Source organism: Ailuropoda melanoleuca, chromosome 8 (assembly GCF_002007445.2).
Source record: "Ailuropoda melanoleuca isolate Jingjing chromosome 8, ASM200744v2, whole genome shotgun sequence".
Lineage (NCBI taxonomy): Eukaryota > Metazoa > Chordata > Mammalia > Carnivora > Ursidae > Ailuropoda > Ailuropoda melanoleuca.
Genome location: NC_048225.1, coordinates 101,865,063 through 101,890,694, shown reverse-complemented (window position 1 = coordinate 101,890,694; position 25,632 = coordinate 101,865,063). Strand labels below are relative to the sequence as shown.

Genomic DNA, 25,632 nt, shown 5'->3' with positions numbered 1-25,632 from the left:
GGGAGCTGGGGTTTGCTTGTGGCTGAATCTGTTTGGCTGTATGAACTTGTCAGTATCTACAGGGTGGGGGGGCCTGTATTGGGTTCATGAGCTCTTGGATGTGCTTGTCTTGTGGGGTGCTGGGCACGCCTGTGCCGCGTGTGAGGACACGTGTGTTATCTATAATGCGTGCATGGGACTAGTATACTGTTAAAAGTCATAAACGTTCTCAGAGCATCACGTGTTATAAAGACAAATTCTTTGGGAGACATAAACAGCCTCACCGAAGTCTCACTCCTGTGGTTGGAAACCTTCTTTGGCTGTGTGACCTCTGGCGAGCCGGGTTCCGTCTCTTGGCTGCAGGGCTCCTCTCTGGCCTATGTCCCGGCCCCAGGAAGGGGCACAGGTCGCTCAGTGACGCTGTTTGTTGGTCCCACTTGTGGCTGAATTAGATTCTCCATGCCTGAACCCAAATGCTCCACTACTATCACTCTGTGGCCACTACGAATACACACGCGCGCACGCATGCGTATTCGCGCACGCACGCACGCTCGCACGCACTAGCGCTCTCCCGGACCGGATTCCTGGGCATGCGTGTTGACCTGTACAGTTGCACGCACACCCACGCTCAGAACGGCCTGGCTCAGTTCCGTTCTATGCTGTTGTCGTTTGGGAATCCTTAATAAATTTTGAGCAGGAGGCACCACATTTTCATTTTGCACCGAGCCCAACACATTGCTTCTCTCAATCAGACTGCGGGGGAGATGGAGAGGATGGGTTGCAACCCCATTCTGAAGTTTTCTTGCAGGTCCCAGAGGGGCTACATGTTCTTTTAGCTGGACACAGCCATGGCGGGGGGGTGCAGGAGAGGGTCAGGGGGCGAGGCTGGCAGGAGGGGAGGGAGGGGAGGGAGGAGAGAGAAGAGAGGGGCAGCCCTGGGCACAGGAAGTGGAAGTTTCTGGCCGAACGTTAGGAAAATGTTCTCAGAGCTTTACCCTGTGAGGCACCAGACCACCCAAGGAAGCTGGGTGAGGCAGTGTCACCATGGAGACAACAGGGTTTGATAAGAGGGAGGATGCTGGGGAACTAAGGGGACAGACAGCAAGACCCGAAACTGGGGGGGCGGGGAATAGGGTACCCTCCCCCCTGGCAATCTGGCTGATCCCCAAGGGCACTGGGGAAGTTGTTCTGTTTGTATTTTTCCTTTGGGAGAAGAAACAGAGAAAGGCGAAGCCCCTGGGCTCTGCTGGAAGGGACTGTCCCCACCTGGCTAGAGAAGCAGCCCAGGAAGCAGGGCCCCTTCGGCACTGCCTCCACTGTGGGCTAAAGTTACCCATCTCTACAGCCAGGTAAAGGGCAGTTAGAATGACCAGGAGATGAGCCCCGGTCCCCAAGCATGACCACACCCCAAGGTTACCTCCTCCACGAGGCCCCTGCCCAGCCCCTGCAGGCAGAGCTGGTGTGGCATCCTCTGGGTGCCTACAATATTCTTTTTTTTTTTTTCTTTTTCTTAAAGATTCTATTCATTTATTTGACAGAGAGGGAGATCACAGAAGCAGAGAGAGATGCAGAAGCAGAGTGAGAAGCAGGCTCCCCACTGAGCAGGGAGCTCGATGTGGGTCTCCATCACAGGACCCCACGATCATGACCTGAGCTGAAGATAGACATTTAACCAACTGAGCCACCCAGGCACCCCACAAATTCATTTTCTTTTTTTTTATTATTATATTGTGTTAATCACCATACAGTACATCCCCAGTTTCCGATGTAAAGTTTNTTTTTTTTTTTTAATTTTATTTTATTATATTGTGTTAATCACCATACAGTACATCCCCAGATTCCGATGTAAAGTTTGATGCTTCATTAGTTGCGTATAACACCCAGTGCACCATGCAATACGTGCCCTCCCTACTACCCATCACCAGGCTATCCCCTTCCCCCACCCCCTCCCCTCTGAAGTCCTCAGTTTGCCTCTCACAGACCATAGTCTCTCATGTTTCATTCCCCCCTCTGATTACCCCCCTTTTCTTTATTCTGTACACGCTCCTTCAGTGACGATGACTGAGCTCCTGCCATGTACCTAGCACTGCACCTGCCTTCATTATTACCCCAGCACAAGGCTAATTAGCTGCGTGATCCCGGTCATGCCGCTTGACATCTCTAAGCCTCCATTTCTCATCTGTAAAATAGGGATAATAATAGTACTCACCTCATGCTAGTTGTAGCAAGAATTATGTGAGTTACTAAATGTAAAACAAACATAGGGCTTAGTAAATATATCTTATTAATATTATACTCATCTAACTGAATTATAATGATTAGTATATAATGACCCATATGACTATGAGTTTCAAAGCAAGGACTTAATCTTAGACCTCTCTGTATCCTCCAACCCTAGTGGGATGCCTGGCAAATAGGGGTGTGCAATAGACATCCAAATGAATGCATTATAGATGGAGATCGATGATACAGCCTTCCCCAGCTTTTCTTCCTGTGGCTGACAACCCTTGCTCCTAGGAAGTTCTCCCTGTTTTCTAATTTGAGTTTTTCCCACTGCTACATAACCTTTACAGAGGGCATAACCTCTGTAAAGAACCTAGTCAGTGCTTAGTCCCAGTCTGGTGCACAACCCGCGGGGCCTATTGCTAACAACGTTCACTCATCTCTCAATCCAGCATCCTCTAGAAAAGGTAAAAGTGAGGTCATCCTCTGAAGGATCCCTCAGGCACCTACAGTGGACCTTCAGGTTTCTCTTTGGCCTTTTCCCTTCAGGGCAACTGTCTCTGGTTAGGGCCTAATGGGCTGCCACAACGTCCCTTCCCCACAAGGGCCAGGCCAGGCCTGGCTCACTTCCCACCAGGATGGGAGACAGCTTGGGGGTTGACGGGGAGCAGGACAAGCCAGTGTAGAAATAGCCCACTGTGGGGGATGGGGGAGTCCCTCCCACTGAAAAGGGCCAGTAGACAAGCTGGCTGCCATGGGAACCATCTGGCGCTCAGGGAGCACTTGCTGAATTCCTCGGACAACAAGAGAGGCAGGTGACACAGTAGAGAGGAAAGAACGTGGAATCTGGAATCAGGGAAGCTGGTTCAATCAGGCCAATACTGAGGTCCCCTCCAGCCCTACAGATCATTCTTTCCTGACTGGTTGCAGTGTGCCCAGCACAGGGGTAGGCATCTGGAGGAACAGAGACAAAGCACAGGGCAGGGTCTGGGCCCTCCACGAGTTTACAGTGTTGCTGGGGAAGGATTGTTTACTCACAAAGTAGCAACAAAAAACCCCACATATGTACTCTGCTTTGTGGTTTACAAATGGCTCCTGCAGCCACTATCCCAATTAAGTTCTGAGCTGTGTGTCCAGACTCGAGACTAAAACAGAGGCTCAGAAGGGGGAAAGGGTAAACCAGTATGGCTTCCTGGGGCAGAAACGAGGGTGGGGTGTATATGAGACGTGAGCAGCTTGCAGAACTGAGTTCGGAGTGGAAAGCACCCAGACAGCACCCCATGTTACGCAGTGGGGGAGGGGGCTTGTCAGCAGGGTGGACAGGACTGGCCATTCACCTCAGGGCTGTTAGCATCCCTGGCCTCACTCCTCAGTACTGGTAGCATCTCCCAGTTGTTGTGACCGTCCAAAACACCCCAGGCATTTCCAAACACCCCCCTGAATGAAAGTTGCTTTCCTCTTCTTGCACTCAATCAGTTTACAAGTGAGGAAACAGATCCAAAGCTGGACAGAGTGACCTAAGGTCACACAGCAAGTTGATGGCAGCGAGAATTAGGTCTCCTAAACCCCAGGCAATGCTCTCTCCACCCCACCACATTGATCTTGGGTTTCCTAAAGCAGCCTCCCCTGCCCAGTTGACTCCCCTAGGTGGCACCTCCTTATCGGAGATGACGTGGTACCAGCTGTCTTCTTTGAGATTCTAAGCACACTGGTTGACACAAAGTTCTCTTGGATTTTTGCAGTTTTCCCAGATTTCTAAACAAGGGAGTGTACTCCAATCAGGATAAAATGTATCTGTCTTCACATGATAGTAGGACACATTCTCTTAGGCTTTGCACAAAGTCCTACATGAGAACAATGCTGTAGTTTTCAATACAAGGACTATTGCCTCATTGTGTCATGTCCTGACTCCCGTGTTTGTAACGAGCATGTCTCCCAGCCTGTCTGGAGTGGCAGGAGGGTGTGGAATGGAGGGGCGTAGTGGACAGTCCAAGAGAAGCTGGAGGGGTGGATGGGGTGGGCCTACCCCCCAGACTTGGGGCTCATTTCTAAGGGGAGAGAAAGTCCCCCATGGTTTCTCAGCAAAGGTGAGGCTTGCGCAAGTCACATTGAACCAGAGAGAGCCAGGACCCCCAGAGCATCCTCAGGTGACCCAACTCATTCAGGGGGAGCAGGGAGGGATAAGGGCAAGGGGAGGAGACATTCTTATAAATCAGGCAGAGAAAAGTACAAGGTGTTTTTTTTTAAGCCCTGGGTTAAAAGACCACAGAAGTGGGGCGCCTGGGTGGTGCAGTCGTTAGGCATCTGCCTTCGGCTCAGGGTGTGATCCCAGCATTCTGGGACCAAGCCCCACATCAGGCTCCTCCGCTAGGAGCCTGCTTCTTCCTCTCCCACTCCCCCCGCTTGTGTTCCCTCTCTCGCTGGCTGTATCTCTCTGTCAAATAAATAAATAAAATCTTAAAAAAAAAAAAAAACCACAGAAGTCAGGGAATGTCGCTCATGGGTATCATGATATTTCATCTGTGGGCGTGGGTCTCAAGTTCTGATGGCGGAGAAAGGAGACCAAGGAGGGAAGAGGCCCAGGAGAGGTCCCTTCTACTCAAAGATGCTAGATTTGGGATTTCGTGGTTTGGTGCCATCAGAACCAACCTCAGACCAAACGCTATGGCTCTGCCTTCTTCTTGTCAAACAAATAAGGGGAAAATCTGATGGCAACAGCATGCTAAAGGTGTGGGTGCCTGGGCAGAGCGGAGAAGGGGACAGGCACTGGGGATGGAGACAGAGTTCTAGGGTGGGCTCTGACCCTCAGTTCCACAGGGCAATCTCTTTGTGAGGGATTCAGGCTCATCCCAGGCTAAGGGACATCTCTGGCTCTGCAGGGTAAAGTGGCTAAGCTGGGGTGGCCCACGGTGTCCCCGAATTCCCGTCAGAATTGTTACAACATTCAGGTGCAAGGGCTGCTTCCGCCCAGGCAATTAGTCATGACCCTCAGAGAACTTGCACGGGGTGGTCAAGAGTAGGGCCAGTGAGGGCTATCCCTCTGCCCATGCCCAGAGCCAGGTGAAGGTTCTCAAGAGCAAAGCATGGCCCAGGGATCGCATAATGTGTGTATGTGTGTGCTTCTCCCCCACGGCCCAGCCATGCCACCCACAGGTGGAGAGGTTAAAGGGCCGCGGGCCTCCTGGGCCCAGACAGGGCTGCAGTGTGGTCTGAGAACAGCCCGCTAATGTGAAGGGACAGAGCCTCTGGAAGCTGTGGAGGATGGGTTCCGGACTCCCTTCTCTCCGCTCTCCCTCCTGAGAGGCAGCATAGACCACCGGCCGGTGCAGTACCCAACGCCCACATGTGATTATTTCACTTTAAGTTCGTTAAAATTAAATCAAATTAAAAATTGAGTTCCTCGACTCCACTAGCCACATTTTAAGGATCAATAGCCACACAGGGCTAGTGGCTACCATGATAAACAGCGCGGATCTAGAGCATGTCTGGCATCAGAGGGACATTGGATGGCACAACTACAGCCTCCGGAGTCAGACCTGTGTTCGCTCTCCAGTTCTGCCACTTACTGGCTGTGTGACTTTGGGCAAGTTACTTCACCTCTCTCTGCCTTAGTTTTCTCACTGGTAAAGCGCTCAGCCAGTGCTTGCCACAGGGTAAATAAGCAAGCGATATGACCCGTGAGCACCTCTGCCTGCCTCTACCATTCACCGAGACCCAGCTCGAGTGCCTCCTCCTACAGGAAGCCTCCGGTCTTCATCCATACATTTACTCATCCAGCCGTATGTCATTCAGCCAACATTTACTGAGCACCTGCTATACACCAGGCACTGTGCTAGGTGATAAAGCTGCGAAGTCTGATAATGTATGATCCCTGCCCTCAAACGGCCCAGTCCAATGGGGACAATGACAAAACAGTGGACATTTATAAGCCTGAGTGACAAGTGCTGGGACTGAGAGGCTAGAGCGCCACAGGGCCACCTCAGACTAATTCATACAGCCTTTTGATTCTGGTCCCTGAGGGTTCAGTCACAGAGTAGGTCCACGCAATGCTGTCCTAGACTACAAACTGTCATCTCACAGTCTCAGATTGCTCATTCGTGTGTCTGGTCTCCCCACACAGGCTGGGGCCGCTTCCATGGCTCCCAATTACCTGTGCTTGTCACACACACACACACACACACACCACCAGCTTCAAGGTCCATTTTCTGTGCAGCAAGGGAGGGGTGAGCACTCCATAGGCAGACCCTGGCCAGAAGGACTGAAGAGGCCTGCAGCAGGAGGGGAGCCAATCAAGCCAGCCAAGGAAGGCAGCAGTGGCTGTGCATTTGGGGACCTGCCCACTGAACCCCGTCAAGCTCTGGTCTCCCCTGACCCACCAGCTCTTTTCCAGCCCTTATTCCCATCTCTGGCTCCATCTAGAAGGGCAACATTTCCATACATGGAGGTGTTTGGGTGTGGATTCTGTCTGCCCTCTCACACTTGAAGCACCTTACAGAGGATGATGCCATCGCACTGGGTGAGACCTCCCCAAGGGGAAGAACTCTGTGTCCCTCCTCAGACTGGGAAATCCCTGAGGGGTGGGGTAGGGAGCCGAGGGGGCACAGGTGGGAAGGACTAGGGCCGCATGAGGACCAGAGGTGGAGTCCACTTTGTGCGCGGACCACAGCCCTGAGTCCTGTTTGTTCAGCCGCTGAGGCTTTTGGTCCTGCTGCCTTTAGCCTTTATTTCACTGGATAAAGGGACAGGGTGTGTCTGGGGGTGGAAAACCAAAGAAAGGCCCCTCTATTCAAAGTCACATACCTTCTACCCCCACATCCCAGATGGAATCTTTCCTCTCCTATCAGGATCCCTTCACCTTCCCGACCCAACAACTCCACCTACCTCCACGGACGGACACAGGAAGGAGAACCCAATTGCCACCTACTCCCACCCCAGTCAGGAGCCCCACCAGGACACCTTTTGCACCTGGTCCCAGCTTCAGTTTGAATCTAGTGGGAAAGAGCAGAAGCTGGAAGCTCGGAGCATATAGTAAGAGCCAATTCTGCTGGGGCAGACCCTGGGCTTTACAAAGTCTTTACAGACCCATTTTACAGAGGACACTCAGCAAAATCAAGGTCCCTCTGATGCCAAAGTCCCAAATTGTGTCCAACCCCACCCCTCTGCCTCTCCAGTTCCCCTCCATTTGAATGTCTTTCCCAGTGTATAGAGTTCCGGGACATCCTTGGTCTCATTTAATTTAATCATTTTATCAAGCCAGGGAGTGAGGCAGTATTGATTCCCATTTTAAATGAAGAAACAGAGGCTAGGAGATACCGAGTTACTTCACTGTCTACTCACACAGCGAATAAGTGGCAGAGCCAACCCCCACCCCCCCGCCAGCTGGCTCTGTTGAACCCAGCTGCATGGGAGCCGGGAGCCAGTGCGCAGGGCGGCAGCTCGTCCCGTAGGCACCCGTGTCATGCGTGCGGCTGCCCCTGGGGCTGAAGGGCCTGGAAGCAGGGAGGCAGCGGATGTAGCTCAGGGAACAATGCAGAGGGATTAAGGCCGGCCGGGAGAGCCCCACCCATCTTGTCATCCGCAGGCTCCGAGTCCCGCTCCCAGGGGCCCAGAGAACCAGTGGAACTTTCCGGAACTCTGCTCCCCTCCTCCAAGCCCACCTGGGCGCGCCTCGCCCTGCTTTCCTGGCCGGCCTCCCCTCTGAATCTCTCTGGTCTGCTGCCTCCATCCCACCCTCTGGTTGGTGTCCCCAACAACCTACCCTCTTCCCCAACTACCTCCCTATTGGGTTCATCGGACTTGCACAAAGACTAGATGCAAGATCCAGATCTCACATCCCTGCCCAGCAAGAAGTTCTTCCTGAAGTCTAACCTCACTCCCTCATGCTGCAGTTGGACTGAACAGAGTTCTGCGCCTTCCGTTAGGGTATAGTAGTTTGTGGGCTTGGGTGTCAGACTGCCTGAGTTTGTATCTTGGCCCCACCACTTACCAGTTGTTTGACATTGGGCAAGATACCTTTCCTCTTTGGGCTTTAGTTTCTGCATCTCTAACAGGTTATATAATGGTTCCTCTTACAGGAATTGTGAGGGTTACATGGGAGAATCCTTGTGTGTCGGGGGTAGTGGCTGTGCCTGTCAAGTGGCATGAATGCCAGTTAACGTCCCTCCCCTCCCCTGCATTCAACCCCTATAGCCCTTCCTCCTGGAGAAGCAGCACAGTAGGGTCACAATGGAAATGGGGTGGGGAAGCAGAGGGGAGGGGAGGAGAAGGGAGGGAGGGCGTTCTGGGTCAGCCCTGCCCTTAGGAAGCACCAGCTGCTACTTCTCTCTGCTGCTTCCAAGTGAGTGCCACCTGCCCCAGCCCTGATCTTCGCATCCTTTGATCTTCTGATCTCTGGCCAGGGTCCCCCAGCCAAGGGCATTCCTGTCTCCTAGGCCTCCTCCAAGGAAGAGCAAAGGGCTGGGATCCTGTCCCTTCCCCCAGGCTCCTGCCTCCTCCCTGTGGGGTGTGTGTGTGTGTGTAACCAGGACTGCCACAGAAGCCCTGGGACAAGGTAATAGGTTCCATCTGAGGTAGTGGTGTCTGGGGGAGAGGGACATGGAGAAGGGCTGGCCACTGGACTGCCACTGGGCATGGTGCCCTGGGCTGGGACTGGACCCTGCTGGAAAGGTGCCTTCAGCCTCAGTCCCTTGTACCGAGTGCCCTTGTGTGCAGAGCCTCGCTGAGCACCGGAGGAGGCATGGGTGCCCGTGCGTACAGACAGGGAGGACTCCGCAGCCGGAGGAGAGTTGCAGAACCACAGACCCAGCCAAACAGAGCCTTGAACGTTAGTGCTGGAAGATTCTCCAGTGCCTGGGCCTCCGGAGGAAGCTGACCTGCGGTAGCCAAGAGGGACAGGTTTAGCCGACAGAAAGTGGCCTGAGAACTTTGCAAAGTGGGGGACAGGGCTGGGGTGCTTAGGTTGGCAGTGAGGGATGGTGTAGTAGGCTGAATGGCGGCCCCCCAAAGACATGTCTACATCTTAATCTCTGGACCCCGTGAATGTGACGATACTTAGGAATAGGGTCATTGTGGGAGTAATGAAGAGAAAGATCTTGAAATGAGGAGAGCATCTTGGATTATTTGAATGGGCCCTAAATCTGATGACAAGTGCCCTTATAAGACACACAGAGAAGAAGGTGATGTGGAGACAGAGACAGAGATTGGAGTGACATGGCCGCAAGCCAAGGGAGCCGGCAGCCACCACAAGTTAGAAGAGGCATGCAGTGGATTCTTTCCTAGAGCCTCTGTAGTCAGTGGAGCCCTGCCGCCATCTTGATTCTGGGCTTCTGGCCTCCAGCACATGAGAGAATCAATTCCTGTTGTTTTAAGTCACCCTGTTCGTGGTACTTTGTAATAGGAGCCACTGGAAAGTATACAGTAAGTAGTCAGATGGGTCACAATATACTGCTCGTCCTTGCGGCCCTGCCGTGGGCTCCCCCTTCCCTCGGCCCTCTCCTCACCCTCCTCCTCCCTCCTGATGCCTCAGACCAAGCTGATAAGCCATTCTGCACATCACCTAGGAAACTCATTCTCACCCTGGAGACTCCCCCGGGATCTGTGGCCCCGCTATCCACTCCTGGATGAACAACCAACAGAAACACATCCAGATGCTCACCAAACGACCGTACAACGCCATCCACGATGCCCCCAAACTGGGACGTGTCCAACGCGCATCAGCAGTAGGATGGATAGACTGCATTGTGTTCTCCCGAAGCGAGCATGCGCAGCAATGAGCGAGAGTGAGCGATGGCTGCAAGCAAGAGTGTGGTGTGGACGGATACCTCAAACACGGCGAGGGGAAGAGCCCAGACATATAAGAGTGCTCCATTTATGTAAAGTGCAAAACACAGGCAGTACGCACCTAGGTTGTTAGAAATCATGACAGTGGTTACCCTTGGTGGGGGGGATGGGTAGTGCCTAGAGGAAGGCATGGTGGGTGGAGGATTTCTAGAAAGCTGTGGACATTCTGTTTCTTGGTCTGGGTGCTGATGATGCCAGTGTACTCAGCTTGTAAAAATTTAACAGGCGATAGGTAGTCTTTTCTGTGATGTATATTATTCTCAAATAAAAAAAGTTAGTTAAAAGAAAGACTCATTCTGAAAATCTTCCATGAACCTCAAGCTGGCTAAGGGTTCCCTCTAGATTCCCACGGGATCTTGTCAAGACTTCTCAACTTTTTACCTCATTGATTTGAAATCGGAAGTTTAATCCACGACTCAATATCATCTCACTCATCTGTGGACCCCCAGGACATTGAACACAGGCTCTGGCACATAGTAGGTGCTCAAGAAACACTTACTGACATCTGTTGGCATTGCCAAGGGCTTTGGTGTTCTCAGACTTCCCTCCTAGAGTTCCCTGGCCATCGGCCCCAGCATCCTGGACCACTGCAGGATTCCACGGTGGGACACACTCCTCCCCACTGCTGCCCCCCACCTCCTGAGTACCCCCACGACCGGCCTGTGCCTATCCTCATCCAAGCACTTACAAGGCGTAACCTTCTGACCCATCAGCCTGAGATCTCTATTAGCACAGACCACAGGGCTCACTCATCTTGAACTTTCAGAGCTTAGGCAAGAGCCAGACACACAATGGAGATTGAAGAACCAGGAGCCTCGAGTCCCTGGAGCTCTCTCTCCATCCAAGCCTAGAGGCAAGCACATACCTTTGTTCGTCTTAGCTTGTTTTAAACGGGGTGGAAATTTTCAAAAGAAGTGTTCTTTAAAAGAAAAAGTAGTAAACAGAATGAATAGGAAAGGCAAAATCTTCTAAGTAGAAGGGTTTATAGAACAGATGTCTCACTCTAATGAAACCCAAGCCTGGCCACGAGCTGGCTAACTGGCAGCTTAAGAGGCTCCCCAGCATGGCTCCGTGCTCACCGCAGCCGTCTGGGTTGGGTACCACACCTCCGGCCTGCAGCGGAGCCAGGTTAGGGCCACCACCAAGTCTGGAGAGGGTGGCCCTCCCTCCCAGCATCCCTGCACTCTCTCTCAGGTGAGCACACGTGCTTCTGAGGCTGGTTTCTGCTCTGCACCTCCTGCCTCTGGCCATGCATTAGTGATTCATCTGTTAGTTCTTTCCTTCACTCATCCCACCAATACTTTCGAGCAACCCTGTGCAAGGGGCTTGTGCCAGCCCTGAGGATACCAGGGAGCATTGGTGGCTGGGGCCCTGCTTTCCTGGGCTTTCCAGCCTAGTTTGGGAAACACCCCAGTAACCAGAAGTTCAATCCCAGGGGGATGAGCCCTGGGGCAGAGCAGGCATACAGACGGGAGCCCTCTCCCAGGGTTGAGGGATTAGGGAAGGCTTTCCTGGAAGAAGAGACATCTCGGGTCTCCCCTTGTAACTGAAATCAAGCTGATGCTTACCCTGCTTCCTCTGAAGACTGGCCCCCAGAGCTGCAGGCTTCTTGTCTGAACCCTTTGCTTAACCACATCCTTACAGTAAATCACAGGGATGTCCACGGGGCTCTTTCTTATTGCCCTAGATATAAACCAATGGGGCATCACCTAAGTACAAACGAAGTTAACGCAATTCTGGGTGGGAGGGTATGGGGGGGGAGTGGCTGGCCAGAGACTGAGCTGATGGGGTGACTTACGGCAAGGAGAAGCTTTGGGGCAGTCCCTGGCGCACTCCGAAAGGCAGATTCTGACTCAGTAGATCTGGGGTGGGGCCTGAGCTCCCGCACACTCTAACAGTTCCCAGTGCCGACACTGCTGGTCTGCCGCCCATACTTGGAATCAAAAGGCTTTGGGAGATCCAAGGGACTGAAGAATAGAATAAACCTTCAAGCAACCCCTCCTAAATAGTTTTTCAATCACTTTTTTGCTAAGTATTGACCAGACTGACTCACAGAGATGTCCCGTTGTGGCCTGGCCTGGACAAAGCCAAGCAGAGGCTGAAATCTGACCCTTGCCCCACTCACCAACTCTGCCCCCTCCCCGCACTGTGGGGCCACTGGGGCAGTGAGCCGGCTGGCAGCAGCCCCGGGGGGTTGTGGGGCAGGGAGCCGCCGTGCTGTGCAGTGCCCACGGAGGGGCAGAGACCCTCAGCAGCCCCTCCAGAATCCCTGGGAACTGCACAACTTCTCTACCTCCTGCCTCTGAGGTGGACTCCGTAGGGTGGGCTCACGTCCTCTTGGAGAAAGTGAAATGAAATCCAGTCCACCCCCCAGTGCATTTGAGGCTATCAAAGCGGGGGTAGTGGCTGGCTCTCTCCCCTCTGACCAGAACAGAAGGAAACTAAGGGATACTACAGCAGGAAGGAGGAGGGACACCAGGAAGAACTTTCCAGTGATCACATTCTTGAGGGGCCACGCTAAAGCAAGGGTGGGGTGGTGGAGGACTTGGTCTGCCCGTGCAGGGCTTCTAGCTTGGGTTGGGGCAGGGGTCTGCAGCAAAACTTCAGGAGGGCCCCCAGGGCAAGCTTCTGAGTTTCCCAACCTTTCCCGTTTGCTACACTCTTCACCCCCTGCCCCCTACAGGCTCCAGCGCTGTCCATCAGGGCCAGGCACACCGGGTTCTAGGGGTTAGCCCAGGTATTTCCTGACCCCAAGCCCCACCCGCAGCAGGTCCCCTGCGCCCCACAGCATGGTGCCTTTGCACCCCCATGCCAATCTGGAGGGTGAGGCTAATACTTTCTGGCAGGTAGAGGGAGGGCAGGCAGAGGGGGAGGCGGCACCCTGGGCTTCTGCATTCAGATCAGGGGAGCCAGCAACGAAGCGAGGGTTGGCGTGGCGTCGGCTGGCGGGGGGGTGGGCATTCCTCTTTCCGCTGGCTGCACATAGTTAATGGGGGGCCTTGTTCTGGCTGGGCACGCAGCCCTGGAGGTGCTGGTGATGGCCGTGCCTTGTCCCAGCCCCCGGGATCTCAAGTCTCACTGAGTGAAACTGCAAATCTCCAGGGACCCTGGCACCTCCCTCATCCCACAGTCTCAACATGGCCTCGCTCGGGCTCCTTCTTCCCCTTCTCTTCCCCCTGCCTCCTCATTTATACATGATCATTTGTCCCTATAATATCCTGGGATCAGGAACGGCCAGCCCGGGGCGCCTGGGTGGCTCAGTCGTTAAGCGTCTGCCTTCGGCTCAGGGCGTGATCCCGGCATTCTGGGATCGAGCCCTGCATCAGGCTCCTCCGCTGGGAGCCTGCTTCTTTCTCTCCCACTCCCCCTGCTTGTGTTCCCTCTCTCGCTGGCTGTCTCTCTCTCTGTCGAATAAATACATAAAATCTTAAAAAAAAAAAAAAAAAGGAACGGCCAGCCCGACAGGAAACAGGCCCCAAGAGATCAGAGGACTTGTCCAAAGGCACTCAGCAAGTTGGTGGCAAACAGAATTCTAGCCCGGAATCTCCTGATTTCAATTCCACTAAACAGAAAGAGGACCTACAGCTCAGGTGGGCCAGTGTCCGGGGAGTCTCAGACAAAATTGGAGGAGGGGACCTATTGACATCTTCCCATTCTTCCAGAATGGGCAGCCCCTCACTGCACAGTAGCCGGAGGTGGGAGAGCTGGGAGGGGCGGAGCCAGCAGGGTTCTGCAGGTACTGAGGGGGCTCGCACAGGGCACGAAATCTTTGTCTGCCCCCACCCCGACCAGCCATGGTGGCTGTTATATGGAGACCTGTTGCTGTAATACCGTGTGCTGAGCAAGCTGGGCCTGAGAGGAGTAGACACTCAGTAAACGTTTATCAGTTGAATAAATGAATAGTAATAGTTAACGCCCATTGAGGTTACTATGCGTCAGACACTGTTCTAAGCATTTTCCATATATTATCTCATTCAGCCCTCCCAATAGCCCTCTAAGGTGGCTATCATTAGCGTCCCTATCATGTCCAGCTGAGGAAATGAAGGCACCAAAGAGTAAATCCTTTCCCAAAGACCTGTAAAAGGCAGAGCCAGGATCCGAGCCCTGGAGGGGCAGCTCCGGAGCTCATGCACTTAACTACTCTGCTATTCTCCGAAAAACTGGGACGGGGTACAACTCACACAGAGACCCGCCCATTCAAGCAAAGGCCTTGCCACCCACAGTTACACCAAAATTCAGGTGCGCCCCATGCATCATCTCGGCACAGCGCACCCCATAACCCTGGCCCCCTGCAGACGTCATGCTCAGGCCAAAGAGTGCCCCCAGCCCAGGGGCACCCAGTGTCCCCTCCAGCCCTGAGGCCACCTCAGGTGCATCCCGACAGAAGCTGCCTCTTCTGCCCTGAGGCATCCCTCCTCAAGACACCCCTCCTCTCATCCATTCCTGTACTCGTGTCCACCCCCCGGGTCTATCAGGATTGTTAGGACAGAAGACATGTATCTGTCATGTGAGGAATCAGAGGACAGAGCACAGAGAGGTGGTCTCATTTGAATCTATGACCACTTGGAATGGGAGCTGGGAGGCCACGCAAGAGATTTCCTCATTCTACAAATCAGAAATATGGGGCTCAGAGAGGTGAAGAGCAGGACAATTTACAGGACCCCATGCAAAACAAAAATGTGGGGCCACCCTGTAAGATGGCAAGAGCAGACAGCATTCACCCAAGCACGGGGCCTGTGTGACGGCCGAGGCGGCCCCGGTCTAAGGGGTGAGCCCAAGTCACCCAGCTCCCAAGCGCGGAAGCTGGTAACTGTGCTGGGAGAGCTGGGGTCCAGTCCGGTCTAAGAACTGAGCTGGCTCCCGGGCTCCAGGCTCTCCTGGGTCTGCCCCCAGGTAAATGAGGGTGGGAGCCCAGGACCTGTCCCAATTCTTGTTCTCTCTTGCTTTTGTCCTAGACAATAGTCCCCTTCCTTTCTTCTCTCCTCCCAGCCTCCTAATCGGCTCTGTCCACCACAAAGGCAGGGGATTAGTTTACGGCCCCTTCCTGCCTCAGCCTTCACAATCCCTGGACACTCGATCCACCTCCCCTTCCTCAGACACCCCCACCCTCGGGCTGCCCCAGATCTGGAGCCCAGCTGGAGGGAGAAAGACCGAATGCATAGTCCTGTAGTGTTTGTGGCCCTGTTCAGAGTGCCCCCTGCAGGTAGAGGCTGGCACACGCGCGCGCATGCGTGTGTGTGTGTGTGTGTGTGTGTGTGTGTGTGTGTGTGTACACGCAAGCACGTGTCCGTGCGTTTGAAGGGGGGTTGTGATGAGGTCCTAAGAGAAAGGGAACCAGGAGCACAGATCCTGCCTTCAGGAAGATGCCCGTCGGAAGCCCGAGTTCTGGCCCTTCCCGGAGAGCTCCAACTTCTCGGGCAAAGAGATACCGCTCCTGCCCTGAATCTGAACCCGATGAGGCAGAGAGCTTTTGTCAGGGGGACAGGCAGATGGACACACACAGCCCCTCAACAGACATGGGTATGCAGTCCTACTTGATATTTTCATGGCGGCATGGGGGGTGGGGAACAACATCCCCTACAGGCTAAGCACTCTTCCAAGCAGGACCTTGCTTAACACAACCACTTCATCGGGGCAGACCATTATTCTGTTTTGCAAATGAGTGTCCACCTAGGGCTTCTAACGCCCACTCCTGTGGTCTTTCCCTTGCACAACTGCCTCTCCAGAGGTTTCTGCATCGACGGCATCAGTTAGCACAAGCTTTCCTCCCTCCGTGCGCCTGCCCACTGCTCCTTATCTGGACCTGCCTGGTGCCCGTCTCACTCCCCGCAAAGTGTCACAGTGATTTGTGTGCTTGTCTTATCTCCCCCTCTGAGCCTCCAGGGCAGAGAAAAGAGTATGGGCTTTGGAGCCCCCAAGCTTACCTCTGACCATGTCTCTCCCCCTTCGCCGGGTGTCCCCCTCCCCATCTGAGAGGGGGAGGAAGGACAGGACGTCCCCGCCCAGGGCAGATGCAGCAGAAAGCCTTCAGCACCGTGCTCCCAAATGAATATTTGCTCCCCACACAGCTTGAGAGTTTGAGTGGCATTATCACTGACCATTAACAAAGGGGACGGGGAGGGGCAGCCGGGTGGATCAGTTGTTAAGCAAATGCCTTCGGCTCAGGTCCTGAAATCGAGCCCCACATCGGGCTCCCCGCTCTCGGCGGGAAGCCTGCCTCTCCCTCTCCCACTCCCCCTGCTGGTGTTCCCTTTCCCAGCTGTGTCTCTCTGTCAAATAAATAAATAAATGAAATCTTCAAAAACAAAACAAAACAAAACAAAAAAACAAAGGGAACAGGGAGAGTGCAGCATAAGCTGGGACGGGAGGCATTATCAGGATGCGAACAGTGTGCTATGGCAACTGGGCTTGAACCTGGGTTTGAACACGCTCTATCCTCAGAGCTAGCCCCACGGAACAGCACAGTCCTATATGCAAAGGAACATGAAGCAAATTGGGAGAGACCCAGGGACCTGGGGAAAAGAATCCTTAGGCTGGGTCAACCTAAGGGAAGGCTTCCTTCCTACAGGAGGTGTTAAAAGCCCCTTAGTGGCTGCTGCCTTGGCCTGTTTCCCAGGAGTCAATGGTAACTCAGGTCGGGGGACCATTCAAACTTGCAAATCACACAGGGAGGTGGAAAAAACCTCAACAGTTTTGATCCTCCGTAGGCCACCTGAGCGAGCACCCCCTCCCTGACCTGCGGTGACCCTAGCAATGAATTGGGCTGGGGTGGTAGACGGGGACAGTGATGGCACCTCCTTTGCACCACACTCCTCCCCTCTTCCCCCTTCAGTAGTCCATCTGCCTTGGCTTTGAGCCTAGGGACCATGTCCAAATCCCTGACGGCAGTGCAATGGAAGGCACTCAGCACCCTCCTCCCATCCGCCTGTCTGGACACTCTCAGGGACACCCCCACCTCCTCCAGCACCTCCAAGGGCAAAGGGGAGGGGACAGTGGCAGGGAGAGAGGAGAGGAGAGCTGTGTTCTAGATTCAACCCTCTGGGTCTCACTCCCAGCCAAGCCCTAGATTGGCGGTGTGGCATCGGTAAGACGCGGGGCCACTTTGTGCCTGCCTCAGTTTCTCTTTCCAAGGGACATCAGTGTTGGGTAATAGCAATGGCCCCCCTGTGCACTCTGCCAAATTGCAAGCTTGATATTCTTTTTTTTTAAAAAGATTTTATTTATTTATTCGATAGAGATAGAGACAGCCAGCGAGAGAGGGAACACAAGCAGGGGGAGTGGGAGAGGAAGAAGCAGGCTCCCAGCAGAGAAGCCTGACGTGGGGCTCTATCCCACAACACTGGGATCACGCCCTGAGCCAAAGGCAGACGCTTAACCGCTGTGCCACCCAGGCGCCCCAACAAGCTTCATATTCTTCTGCCCATTTTGAAGCTAAGGCACTAGCGGCCCAGGGAGGCGCAGAATCAGGGAGGGCCGTCCACTGAGTTAGTGCTGGAGTGGAGATTTGAACATTTGTGGTCAGGCTGCAAACACGAGCTTCTTCCTCGGCAGCAGAGAGACAGAGAGACAGAGAGGGTCTCAGCCCCTGGGGGGCCGGATGCTGCCTGGGGTTGGCTAGATGCCTTTGGCTGGGAACAGCCTAAATGATTTATCCCAGCTGCTAAACACCTTGAATCTGTTTTTGTTTTTCGTATGTGTGGCCTGAGGCGAAAAAGGCTGAGAACCCTGCTCTGGAATATCCCACCTCGAGGAGTGAGATAGAAAGTCTGCGGTGATGAACAGAGCTCCAGGATGTTCTGTGTTTGAGGCTCTTGCTTTCCCTTCTCCTGGGGGGCCTTACCTATCCGCCCCCATCTGAATCCCCTGGTCCTTCAGGAATCAGGATGGGGCCTCTCATCCCTCCCCCGGGGCCTCCCTTGACCAGCACGGTCCTCCCTGTCCTCTCAGTGGCCCTGACCTCACTGCTGGTCCTCCGGGGACCTTCCCCATGACCATCCGGTACAGTGATCCAGCTCTTCCTGTCTCCCCTCACATCCCCATCCCCATCCTGACTGCCTCACAGAGGACCCAGCACCTTCCCCTTCAAGCAGCCCCCACAGAGGAGCTCCTAGAGACCCTGCTGGCTGATGGGATGGGAATGAAACCACCGCCACCTCTCGAGAAAGACAAGAAACAGGAACTAGGCTTTAAGGGACTGTTGCGCCTGGGAGTTCAACGTGCCCAGAGTCTCGCCCATTCGCTCAGAGCTCCACCCCCCCCCACTCTGACCCCCTGAGCAGCAGTAGTTAGGGCGAAATCCCACCAGTGGCTGGTGGCCTCAGGCCAACCCTTAGTGTCTGAAAGTCCCAGTTTCCTCATCGGTAAGATAGGGATAACTCTGGGGCTTCTCTCCCTGGGTTCCCATGAGCTGAGGCAGGAAACACCAGCTGCTACCACTGTAGGTTAAGGCAGCCAGGCTAGCGCCATGGCACTTTCCTAGGCCCCAGGGATGACCTTCCTGACAATCTGGTTTCTTCCTGGAAGAAAAGTAATAGTCCAGGAAATGAAAATGTCAACCTGGAAGGCATCCCCACTGTGTGCAAGAGCAGATGGGAGAGGCAGAACACTGGGCTCGAGGTGCTTCCCTGGCCCCCGCCTTAGATCCTGTATCTCACACGATTCATCAGAGGGGACCCGATGCCCCAGGGCTGGGGAAATTCAAGATGCAGACCTTCCTTATGAGCTCTGGAGGAGGAAGAAGACAGTGGGACAGAGGACACCTTGGCAGCTCTAGGGGTGCCCTGTTGCAGAGCAGCTGGGCCCAGCCCCCACCTGCCCGCTGCCAGCCCGCCCGTGGCCTGCTCTGGCATGGCTCCGGGGGGCGCAGTGCCAACCCCTGAGCCCTACCCCCCCATGTCCTTTCACTGCTTCCAAAATAACTCTGCTCCCTGCCCAAGTTTGGCCTCTTGGGTGTTTTTCTCCTCCTGAGACCTGTTCTCCCATGTCTGAAGGGTGGGAAGAAAGACCTGAGTTGTCATTAGAAATGGAGACCACCCCTTTTTTTTAGCAAGGAACTAGTTAGCACAAAGGGGCTCCCACAACCCTGAGAGCCCCTGAGTCTGGGAGTCCATTTCAGTTTGGCTAAAAGAAGGCATCTTTTCCAACCTGAAAAAGAGGATTGGAAATTTCTCCCCCACCCCTGTCTCTTGTACCTTCCCAACACCCCTGTGGGACTCCTTGCCTTGGCCCTGCACCCAACAGAGTGAGTTACTAGCCTAAGGTCACACAGCCCATTAGGGACGAGCTCAGATGAGAATCCTTACTGGCCCCTAAGGGCATGTGGCTGGGGCAGAAATCCCAACTGCCCAGTGAGCACACCTGCTTTTCCTCGGGCTATACCAGGGAAGGCCCTAATTCCACAGAACTCCCACTTCTGGGGAGAAGCTGGACTCTCCAGACAGGAGTGACCTGGAAGCCCAGACTTCTCTTCTCCGGAGAGTCTCCCACCAGGTATCAGACCAGGGCCTATCTCCTCACGTGTCCCTGTGACAAGAGGATCACTTCCGCCATCATCTAGGGGGCTGGGAGCTCAAGAGCTGAATGGGCTCTTTGAAAGGCCCATTTCCCTGAGGGACAGTGGGAGGGGGCTTCATTAGGACAGAAGGAGGGAGGGAGGAAGAAAGTAAGAAGGTAGGCCTGTGGGCAGGCGATCTGATGGGGCTCTAGAAGACCACAACGGCACCTTCCATCCCCACCCTGTCACAGGTGGCTCTGTTATTCCCTTTCTGGGCCTCAGCAGATCATTTGCAGTTCAAAAGATGGAGAAAAACAATATAAATCGTCAACCTTTGAAAGTGGGTATAAACATGAAAGACACCCTGTTTCACTTTCTTTGTCTCATGGGCTCCTCCCCTGCCCCCTTCCAAGTAAATACTGTTCCTGCTTCCACATTCAAGATGAAGAAGCTAACTGTGGAGAGGTTAAGTGACTTGTCCAAAGACTCACCGCTCCTAACTAGTGGGGCAGAGACTGGAGGCCACAGCCAGAGCCTCCCGGCCTCCCGGGCAGGGCCTCCCCATGCGGTGCCCTGTCCTGTGCCCCGTCCGTCTCTTGGCCCAATGGGCATGGGGCAGAGTGGGAAGCGGGCTGTGGCACGTGTGGGGCCATCAGGGTTGAGAGCCCACGGCATGGGGGAAGGCGGGGTTGAGAGGGGGGTGGGCTGGGGGCCAACTCTGCTCCGAGCCAGGCCTTCTTCTCCTCCGCCAGCCACCCCACCCGGCCGCGCCCAGCACTCGCTGCTGCCAGAGCCCAGAGGTTTCCTTTTTCTTTTGCCTAGGGTTGTTTCCTGCCTTTCCTTTGAACTGGGGTGTTGGCTTCTCCACGCACTCACCCTCCTCCGGCGACCCCCCAGGACTGCCCTCTGATGGGCCCGTCACCACAGGCTGCACTTTGGAGGAAGGCTGGCACCCCATTTCCTGGAATCACTCTCCCCAGCTTCGCCCTTCTCCTCTCTGCCCTGGTCTGGGAGCTGTCTGGGTCCCCCTCCTCCCTTCCCGCAGTCCCTTCCCCTACTGCCCACCTCGGCCAAGCAGTTCTCGCTGGAGGCTCTCTCTTCCTGCATCCAGGGAGCAGGCTCACAGTTGGTTTCTCCCTACCCCTCCCACTCCAGTTTTTCGACAAAATGTGTAGACATTGAGGTCCAGGAAAGTTTGGGAGCTCACGTCACAGTAACCGAGAGACCAAGGATTAGAACTCACAAATCCAAGTTTCAGGAAGGCAGAGATGGCTCAGGCTCTTAGAATCTACCAGAAGGGGAAACAGTCCTGACCCAGGAAGGGTAGACTTGGAGGTGAGACAGGAGCTCGGGCACATTGAGCCCCCAGGCACATCCTGCCCAAGGCCGGCTCTCATCTGCTGAAGCTGCTCGTTCATGCGTCCTTGCTTCTTCTTGCGATAGGCCCGCAAGGCCCATCAGGACATGCTGGGAGGAGGCTGGCATCTTTCATCTGCTGTCCACCTCCTGCCCAGGGTGCCCTAAGACTGCACCAGCCAGCAGAACACTATAGCTGCTCTGGGTTCCCAGTATAGCGCCTTCGGTCTCCTTGCCAGCCACTCCTCCTTCCTGTTGCCCCCACCACACACACACACACACACACACACACACACACACCCCATTCCACGCCTTTCACAGAACAGTCCTCCTCCTCTCTTCCCAATGCTAGCTCCAGGACTTCCTCCTCCAGGAAGACTTCCATGCCTAACACTTCTTGGCCCCAGTCACCATAACAACAACACTGGCTAGCACTGACTGAGCTCTTCCCACAGGTCACACACTATGCCAAACCCTTTACAAACACGACTTCAGTGAATCTACATAGCAACCCTATGGGGTAGATATCAGCTCCCTTTACAGATGAGGAAACTAAGTCACAGATCAACTGGACCAGGTTCGCATGGCTTAGTGATGAGTCATCCCTCTGCTCTGTTATGGCTGATGCCTGTGCTCTTAATGCCTCTGCCATCCCCCATTGGCCTGACTCCATCTGGTCATGGGTAACCCCCCAGGCAGTGATGGGGAGGATGCAAATTACCTAGAATTGAGACCCTTACACACAAACACACACACACACACACACACGACAACCTTGCAAACAAGCTCAGTGGTTATCACGGGCAGCCTGAAAGGGAGTGAAGTCCCAAGAAGGCAATGAGCAGCCTGACTAGGGCTGCCCAGAGGATTGGCCCCTCTCTTAGCCCCCAAAGCAGTGGGCATTGGACATGGACGCTCAGGGCCAAATGCAAGTGTAGGGGCCTCCCAAGAAGGCTTTTCTCCCACCATCTGCTCCTGATACGGCTCGACTTTGGGAGCAAAACGAGGAACAGAGTAACTACTCAGATTCTCCTGCTCAGGGACAACCCTGGGTCTTTGCCAACAAGTATTTGCTCTCTGGAGATCCCCGTCCCTTCACTGTGTGTATGGGGTAGAACACAGCAAGAGACATCATGTCTTCATGTCACCATCAGTCTGGAATGCCCCCAGAGCTCCACCTCCTCCAGATGGGTTTCCAGAACAGGACCTACCCAGGAAGAAGGTCCAAACCCCAGTGAGGCTCATGGCCACTCAGTTTGGGAGGAGACTTCAAAAAATGAGAGATACTTGAAAGATTGTGAGTATTTCAAGTCTGTCTTCCCAACCTTGATCAAACAGGGATGGTGTTGGGGTCCAAAAGAATCATTATTTTTGGACTTGAGTGTCAAAGCAAAGGATAGCAGCTGGGTGTAAAGAAGACTTCCTGGTCTTCACTAGAAGCAAGAGGGAGGAAGGTAGAGGTGTGTTCACCATGAGAGGTAGCTGGCTAGAAAGAGGGACTCTCACCCTCCTGGGGTGGGGAAGCAGATGTGAAGTAATTTTTATTGGGGCAGGTCTAGGACCCCCAGGTATCTTCTGGAGTCCATGATCCTTGGTGCCGCCTATGGTTCAATCTATGGCTCCGTCTAGGATCTTCAGGTACCCAGGAAGGCCGGCCACTTCCTGTACACCTGTCACTTCCTGTACACCCAAGTGCCTGAATCTTACTTTTCACCTTCTCGACCCCGTGTCAGGAAGACTCAAGTGTCCACTCCCCTCCCGCCCCCACCCCCACTGTCGACTGACTCCTTGGGCCGCAGGCCCCCAGAACAACCAAGCATTGACCAAGACCGGCACCCACAGATGACTCCCTAGCACACACCTTTCTTCTTCCTGCACAGACCATTCCCTTGGGTTCTTTTTATTTTAAGATTTTATTTAGTTATTTATTTGAGAGAGGGGGGTCGGGAGCAGAGGGAGGGGGCAAGCAGACTCCATGCTAAGTGTAGAGCCCAATGTGGGGCTCGATCCCAGGACTCCAAAATCATGACCTGAGCCAAAATCAAGAGTCGGACACTCAACTGCCTGAGCCACCCAGCAACCCTCCCTTGAGTTCTGTATTCACCCCTGGACTCCGTTTTCCTCCTGTGTGAAGTGTCCTGGGAGCTTGCTTCCACCTCCATTGAACACCCAACAGCAGGCATGGTAATAATAGCCACTATTTCTACATCTTCCCCTGTGTGTCAGGCACAGACATATTATCTCATTTCATCCCCCCTGCTACCCACTTCTCTCCATACACAAATGACGAACCCGAGACTCAGAGGAAGCTCAGTGACTCAGTAGGTAGCAAAGCTTGGAAGGAACCAGGGTTTGGGGGCCCAGACAGAGAGGCACGGCTGGTTCCATCATCAAACGTAAATCTGCGGCGTCCTCCGCTAGAGCTGGGCTTCTTGAGGCAAGGCCAGCCTGGGCATTTCCTGACATAGCTGGGGAGGAAGCAAGCCCCACGACCTCCCTGCCCTAGCTCCTCTCAGTGACAACCCTCATGCCTGCTCCACCTTCCTGAGAGGCAAAGAAAGAGAGCCACCCCCAGGCCAGCTGCCCCTAGCAGAGACCCCTTCATCTACCATCCACATGAGACCTGTCCGCAGCCCAAGGCAGGGGACATCTCCCCCCAGTATTCCAGAGCCCACTGCTAAATCCCCCAGGACCCTACTCCTCCCCTCTCCCACTCTCTGAACCACAGTCTGAGTTTTGGGAGAGAGAGGCTTTCTCTGTTCCCACAGAGACACAAGACAAGCTCAGACTGTGCCACCGCCACTGAACCCAAATGCAGACCTTGCAGCTCCAGGGGACTGTGACAAAGTGGTGGGAAATCTTCCATCGGCATGGATGGTGGGACACTTGGATTCCAAAGGTGGCACTGTACCTCTCCTTCCCCAAGTTCTTCCAGAAAAAGGGTCAGTCTGGAAAGACAGGTGCTGAGAATGGAGGTTGGAGCAGCCAATCTCTGGAAGGTCCCATCCCCCCACCCCAGGAAAAGGCCCTTCTTTCTGCTCCCCCAGAGAAAGACTCTACAAATGCCATTTCCAAACTTTCTAGCCCCAGAGCCCTGTCTTCAAATGAAACAATGTCGTATACCCCCAGTTTATAAAACGGCTCAAAGTGGGGCTGCCCTAGCTGTAGCAGGCATGGGGGCCAGAGCCAGCCCTCCTCTGCCAGCTGTGGGGACACCCTCACAGCCCCCCAAGGGGCTCACAGTGTTTACCCCTGCCATCACCTCCTGGGCTGTGAAGGATTCAATTTGCCCTTTTGGAATGTGGACACTATTTACTGCCCCCACTCCCCGCCCTGGTCCCCTGCCTGTGCCTCTTGAAGGGACATCCAACTAGGGACAGAAGGACTGGGGGCGGGGGGAGCTCCAGGAAGGGTTGCAATTCAGGACCCTCCACACACCGCCAGGACACCCCCACAACTGAGTGTCCTGATTCCATTTAACTCAACAGACACTTGCTGGACTCCTGTGAAAACTAGCCCAGCCCCCTCTTCCTCAGAGATCGCAGGTCCTGGAGCCCCAGAGCCTATCCCTGGGATGGAAGATCCCAGACTTTCCCACCTGAACTCTTCTAAGAAAAGGTGAAGGAGCCTGAGCAGGGCTGGGGGTGGGGGCAGGTTTCCTCCCCAGAGCAGAGGTGGGGGTGGGGTGAGGTGGTCTGGAATGCGCTCTCACACCCTCCTCCTGCCCAGGTGGGAGCAGGGAGTGCCCCTAGCCCTGAGGCTCTGAGGGGGAAGCTCCTCTGAGCCTACCTCGGGACAGCTGCCCCCAACAGGGTCCCCTTCACGCGCCATCTCACCCCAACTCAGCTCTAAAAATGGTTCTCTGGTTTTCGGCCTCGGAGCCTGCCCGCAAATTAGTGTCTCTGACAGCCTCTTGGGACACGACTTCAGGGAGGCCCCTGGGGGAGCCAGGAGGCCTCAGCAGAGGGAGACGGTGCTGGCAGGGGCCCTTCTGGAGGAGCCAAGAGTGAGCAAGGCCCTGCTCCCAGCTTCTGGGATCCCCCTCCCCCCTTGTACCAAGGCCACCCAGCCTCAGTATGACAGCTCTGCTCTTCTTGCCATGGGAGAGGGACAGATGATCTCTGCACCCCACTGGAGCCCCTCCCCTCTCCTCTACCACCAAATCAGTCCGCTTTTTTTCAGCCACGGTCCTGGGCACTGCTGTGCGGGGTCGGGGAGGGGGAGCCCCGGGGCCCTCCAGCTGCAGGGTCCAGATACCCACCTCTTACCAAGCCTGAGCTCTCATAGTGAAGCCTCAGACAGGGGCCACTGAGAAACAGAAGGAAGCCCAGCCTCATCACTTGTCTGATCTGCTGTCTCAGACTCACTCTGCCCCCCACCGCCCCCAACACACAGGCGCGCCTCAGCCCAGTCCCGCAGCAGTCCACTTGGAAGGGGAAGAGCCCTCCCCGGATGCCCATGCCTCCCGGCCCCAGCCTGGCAGGTGCCCTAGCCGGAGGTCGGGGCTGGGCGCTAGCGGGCGGCCAGGCGGGAGCAGGGAGGGACGTGCGGGCCAGTACTCACAGGTAAGCCGTCAGGGGGTCCAGGTCCCCCGGCACGGCGGAGAGCCCGAGCTCCGAGCAGTCGGCCGACAGCATGATGCCGTCCTCCTGGCAGTGGCAGGGGGCCGGGCAGGCGGCGGGCGCCGGGCCGGGCTGGGGGGCGCCGCGGGCGCACGGGGAGGCGCACAGCGCGGCGCACAG

At 54.8% G+C, this 25,632-nt stretch overlaps 1 protein-coding gene across 1 annotated transcript in view; it reads right to left on the bottom strand.

Moving 5' to 3' along the window:
• The window catches only part of LGR6 (leucine rich repeat containing G protein-coupled receptor 6), a gene marked incomplete at its 5' end in the record, with an annotated part of 122,182 nt that extends 96,553 nt beyond the window's left edge, over positions 1–25,629 (bottom strand). The window contains one exon of the mRNA XM_034667659.1: positions 25,454–25,629. Coding sequence (XP_034523550.1) covers positions 25,454–25,629 — 176 coding nt within the window. The remainder of the gene's footprint in view (positions 1–25,453) is intronic.
• Between the last annotated feature and the right edge of the window lie 3 nt (positions 25,630–25,632).